Below are 5,818 nucleotides of genomic sequence, written 5' to 3' on the forward strand. Positions count from 1 at the left end.
CTTAAAAGTGAGTGGAATAACGAAAAAGAAAAAGGAAGCTTATAGTAACATTATAGTATAGCTTATAATATCATAAACTCTGATATGATACTGTAGTAGTGAAAGCACATTGCAACTAAAATATTGTAGGGAAACACTGTAAAGAGCTTATAAATATCAGCGTGAACATTCAAGTCTACAGCAGTGGATTTAAGTGTGCGACAGAATATTTGCTGAGGAAATCCTACAACTACTAATGCTGCGACTACTCTAATAGTCATATTAGAACTACAGATTAAATGGAAAGTTTTCTACAAACGCTGCTCCTCCACATCAGACTTTTTGTTTTCCTGTTGCTTCACGGGAGTGTAAATGCGTTTCCTCCAGCTGCAGACCAAAAACAACAGCAGAGCATTAGAGAAGCAGCCAGATGAGGACAGCGAGGGTCATGTTCAGTGTTAGGGTTGGACTTTACAAAGTGATGTGTTAGTGCACAGGTTCCTAACTTGTTTTCCCAGCAACCCAATTCACAACAGGCGTTTGTGTGGAAAATTGTGAGGAAAAAAGCGATTTGTGCATAAATTTCCTTACAACTTTTTTGCCATTTACCTTCTATTATCTTAAATATGTAAACCAGTCATTAAGAAGCGATAAACGTTTGATAAATGACAACTTTGTTTATGCTAATAAATGCATTCAGACAGAATTACTGGGCTATTTCATTTTTTTTTTCATCATTTAAACACACTCAATGACAAACATAAAGGTGTAATTAAGATATACATGTTAAATAAAAGGTGATTCTGCTCATTTATTTGACAAACTTATAAACTCCTTTGTCCCAGTCTTTGAGAATTCAAAGTAATCAGACAAGTTTTTTGTAGCAATAAATAAAACTGGGTGTGGCTGATTCTGTCAGCTCCAGCTTTCCATTGTTTTTAACACAAACCTACTCTGAAGAATCCCGACTCTCAGTAGGTAACGCTGTACCTTAACGTGTTACCTTTTAGTGGCAGTAAAAGGTTTATTTAATAAGTTACTTTTAAAGTTAACATTACCGAACACTGGTCATGTTATACAATGACATGCTTAAAAGTACCTGAGAATATGGTGTCTGCATCTGTAGCATAGGAGCCCCAGCAGCCCCAGGAGCCCCAGCAGCCCCAGCACTAGGACAACGATGACAGCAGGAGCAATCCCGCCGCTGTGGGGAGACTCTGTCAAGAAAACAGATTCTGATCAGAATCAGTAATCTCCTTTTATTTATTTTGTATTTTTTTGTTTAAAATTATTTTTTTATTTTTTTATTTAATTTAACTTAATTCTTATTATATATATATTTTTTTATATTTTTTATTTCCTAATTTGTTTTTAATCGCTCTGTTTTAAAAGGTATACAATAAAATAAGTTTTCTAAATTATTTAGCCCTACATCGGGGAGTGTTAAATCAGTGGTCAGCGCTGAGAAACAGTAACTATAATCTTAACCATAACCCATAACGACGACAGCCTTAATTTTATTGCATTGTTGTGCATCTTTTCTGTTCACAAACTGCTTTGGGATGTGACTTGAATGCTGCAATACTTGAGGTAAAAAATGGTATCTTCTTCTTTTTTTTTTAGATAACTGTTATCTCATACCTCTTCTAGGATGTAACCCATATCTGATACAAATATAAACCATGTACAAAACAGTACAGTATCATTTACACAATTTATTTTAGTTCCTACCTCCGCTTTTCTCAGCCTCAGAGTTTCTGCTGCAGTTGGCTGCAAAAGAGAAAATTGTATAAATTTTAAAAAGGCATTTACTTCAAACTAAATGAAGGATACAAAAAAATTAAGCAAAGTCTGACCGGTAATAATAATAATAATAATAATAATAATAATAATAATAATAATAATAATAATAATAATAATAATAATACTCACTGGTGCAGGTCACCTGACGTTTCCCCTAAGAAGAAATAATCGATTTTGTTATCAATAACTTTCAATAAAACATCACAATATTATGCACTAATGTGAAATGTCAATATGTGATTCCCAAAGGAAAACTATCATCACAAATAACCAATATTAATAAGACTAGAGCAGGTCATATGACATAATTAAGAGGATATAGCTCTATTTTTATGTGTGCAGTGTTTTTTACAGTGTAATACCTCAGACATGCAGTCGAGAATGAAATACATCCGCTCTGAGCACTTGTTGGTAACAAGAGACCGGTTGTCTTTCCTCACCACCACCGGCTCTGTACGAGGCCCCTGGTTTGCGATCACGTGTTTCTAAAGTCGACATGTGGAAGACAAGAAGATCATATTTTATTTTATTCTAAATTGACACTGGACTTCAGAAGTTTCTCAGTTGAGAGGTTGTGTCCTGCTGAGTAGAAAGCGATGATTCAACTTCAGTTTTTGACAAATATTAGCTAAATAACTGATGACAAAACATATTAAGAATTACATTAATTGCACAGACAGGGGTCATCCTTATTAGACGAGATACTTTGTGTAAAAAAACGGTGGCAGCTGTGAAGGAATTTTCCTTATCGTTTGTTAAACTTCCCTCTTGTAGGTCAGGTCAACTGTCTGTTTCTCTTGGCCTGTCTCACTCTATGTGCCTAATAAGGCCGAGCTGGCTATGGCAGCTGGTAGGCCACGGTCAGCTAGAAACCTTCTGTATTCGGTTTAGACTCAACGGGCTGGTGCCTGGTTGGAGACGCTGGATAAGAGAGACTGTACAGAGGCTATGTTGTTGCTAGCACAGCAACGGTAGATGTATTTCCTTGTTTAGATCCTATATCCAATAGAATCCTCACACATGCCAGGCTGATGTAGAACTAACCCTATTTGGATACAGCGGAACTTGTGGTGGTCTGGGGAAGGTTAAATACTGTGCTCAAGGACACCATCTTCAGAATTGGGTAGCAGTACGCTGTGATTCACACGTGGTGTTTCCCTGTTCAAGCCATTAACATCCTAAATGGAGTATATAATTATGCAATGCCACTTATTGAAGGTAGCAAATTATATTTCCTCTCCATTAATCATTCTTGTTTCACCTCTTACTCATTTCACGGCTTCAGTGTTTTTAAGGAGTTGCATGGTTGGTAAACACGGTGACCATGGAGATGGTTGGTGTGTCTTCGTTTTTATTTTTACCCCAAGCCACTCCTGCTGTCAGACCAACCAAATTCAAAATCGTGCATTTAACGGTGACAATACCAGTTACACCTGTGCTTTCCCTGCTATGATGAGTAAACATGTCTGCCATGAGAAAAGGTGTTTGTAGGATAGTGTTGCACTGGGATTGTTTGTGTCATGTCATGACTTCAATAGTCCAGGTTTGTCTCACTTACACTCATGTTGAGCCACTGGTAGTGGCAGTCGTCGGCATTGAACTCTGGGACAATGTAAACGGTCTCTCCAGCCTCCTGAGTGACGTTGCAGGAAATGCCCGTAGCACTGCAAAGCTCCACAAAGAGGACTGGGGGAAGAGGGAAAAGAAAAGAACATGAAATAGTGACCTCTAGGATGGCAACGTCTGCACATGAACATGCTGCAGCAGGTAGCTCCCATGAATTTCCTCTACAATTTTGCCATTATTTGTTGGTGTTTTTTCGTGTTTATCACTAATGGCATATCACAAAACACATTCATCAACATCTGAAAAGGAAGCGTGGTGAATGGATTAAGACGATCACCTCCCACGGCTAACCAACCACCCAAAACCTGCCGGACAGAGCACATGTATCCAGCAGGACGAGAGGAGGTGGGCTCTGTGTTTACATCAATGATGCTTGGTGCTAAAACCCAGTCAGAGTTGATGGACACTGTTTTTACTCATGCTGAGTTTCTAATGTCGGCCATGTTGTCTGCCCAGAGAAATGTTTTTGTTGCTGCTGTTTACATTCCTTATGATGCTGTTTGTGTTTTGTTTAGTTTGTCATGTAATTGTTTTGTCTATGATAGATAAAATGTGCCCTTTATGATGATTCTATGGCAGATAGAACATGATAAAGTGACCTTCAGGATGCCCTTCCAGTTGAGAAAAGGAGATGCAGTGGACTAACAGGTGCACTTAAATGAAGAAAAGTAGACAAAGTGTCCTAAAGTGGCCTTAAAATGGAGAAATGTTGATGCAGTGACTTAAGGCTGCCCTATTCTAGAAAACCAAAAGCCCCTTTATATAACTATTGTCTCACTGTTTTCCCCCTGCTACACTGTAACTAGAGTCTCATATCCTCACACTTATGTGCTCCACACACACACACTGACACAAATACACTTACACAGATACACACTGACACACACACACACACACACACACACACACACACACACACACACACACACACACACACACACACTGACACAAATACACTTACACAGATACACACACACACACACACACACACACACACACACACACACACACACACACACACACACACACTGACACAAATACACTTACACAGATACACACTGACACAAAGCTGATGAAACATTTCAGTAGAATATACACAATACATAACACACACTTTCCCACATAATCTATTCATCGCATGATTCATTGAACGGCTTGTGCAGTCCACAATGGAGTCTTAGTTATCTCATCCTCCAGATCACAGATGGCATTTTTTTCTTTCTGTGGTGAGCTGGTTACTTTGTTTAACAACGCGCACCGACTGCAGCAAAGCACCCTCATGTAAGTCAGAGACACTCACACTATTTCACTCTTAATGCTATGCAGACTACATGTTGCATGACTTCAGTTATTAACAAAAATAAAAATAAAGTGTTACTTTACTCACAAATCACCCACAGGTAAGCCTGACCGAGCAGCACCATCCTCTCTGCATGGAGGCGTGTTGAATGTGTGGCTCCACGGTCTCCTGCTGGTCCCTCCTCCCAGCAGCCGGGGATTCCCAGCCTGCTGACACCAGTTCATACCTTTAAATATGATTGCTTGAGCCCTCATCGCCCCATTCTCTACAGGGGAGGAGGGTGGAGGTATGACTTTATATGTCACAGCCAGCTCTGCTCCCAGCAGACCACATGACACATGACAATAAAACACTGTGCAATAATAGTTAAAATAGTTTTTTTCTGTCTGTAAATATTATATTTCAGTTATTGTGTTTTTCTACTGTTTTTATTGCTTATTTATAATACTTTTTTTTTTATTTTTTATTTTATATTTTTTATCTTTTTTACCTGCAAATTTCCCCGCTGCGGGACTAATAAAGGATTATCTTATCTTATCTTATCTTATCTTATCTTATCTTATCTTATCTTATCTTATTATTGTTTTCTGAGATGAGAGGTGCTTATAGGAAGCAATGTTTTGTGACTGTGTTTGTCTGTAACATGTGATCACTAACAAACCTCATTTTAATGAATGGGTTCATTTCATTAATGACAGCATAATGGTATGAGGAAGTATTCTTGTACACTGTTTTCACACGATATTGGGGATTCCCAAGTGACGTCATACGTAATAGGCGTGTAGGGAAACCCCCCATCAACTTTGTTTACTTCTGACAGGAAGACTACATTACCCATGATCCTCAGCCACTTGGCCATGAGACCGAGCTTTATTTATTTTAAATTGATTAAGATTTTGTGCACACACCCAACATCTTCACTTTTTATTCCAATAGATCATCTAGATGCAGTTTAGTTACTATTTCGGCTGTAGTAGATATCAGACATAGTTTGTAGATATATTTTTATGATGTACTAGCTGTTTGATATATTTAGTAGATATATCTTTTCACGACCCTATTTCTTGGCAAACCGTATAACTAAAACTCCAAAACTCAGTATCTGAAACT

General features: G+C 38.2%; 1 protein-coding gene across 1 annotated transcript; it reads right to left on the bottom strand.

Moving 5' to 3' along the window:
• Positions 1–290: 290 nt before the first annotated feature.
• LOC129092698 (uncharacterized) lies at positions 291–5,567 on the bottom strand. Its single transcript, XM_054600717.1, has 8 exons — positions 5,479–5,567; positions 4,796–4,914; positions 3,341–3,468; positions 2,145–2,267; positions 1,912–1,936; positions 1,711–1,749; positions 1,079–1,196; positions 291–366 (listed from the first exon to the last, which is right to left on the bottom strand). Exons 1-8 carry the CDS (start codon positions 5,565–5,567, stop codon positions 291–293), a joined length of 717 nt encoding a protein of 238 aa, XP_054456692.1.
• Between the last annotated feature and the right edge of the window lie 251 nt (positions 5,568–5,818).

Source organism: Anoplopoma fimbria, chromosome 6 (assembly GCF_027596085.1).
Source record: "Anoplopoma fimbria isolate UVic2021 breed Golden Eagle Sablefish chromosome 6, Afim_UVic_2022, whole genome shotgun sequence".
NCBI classification, from domain to species: Eukaryota; Metazoa; Chordata; class Actinopteri; order Perciformes; family Anoplopomatidae; genus Anoplopoma; species Anoplopoma fimbria.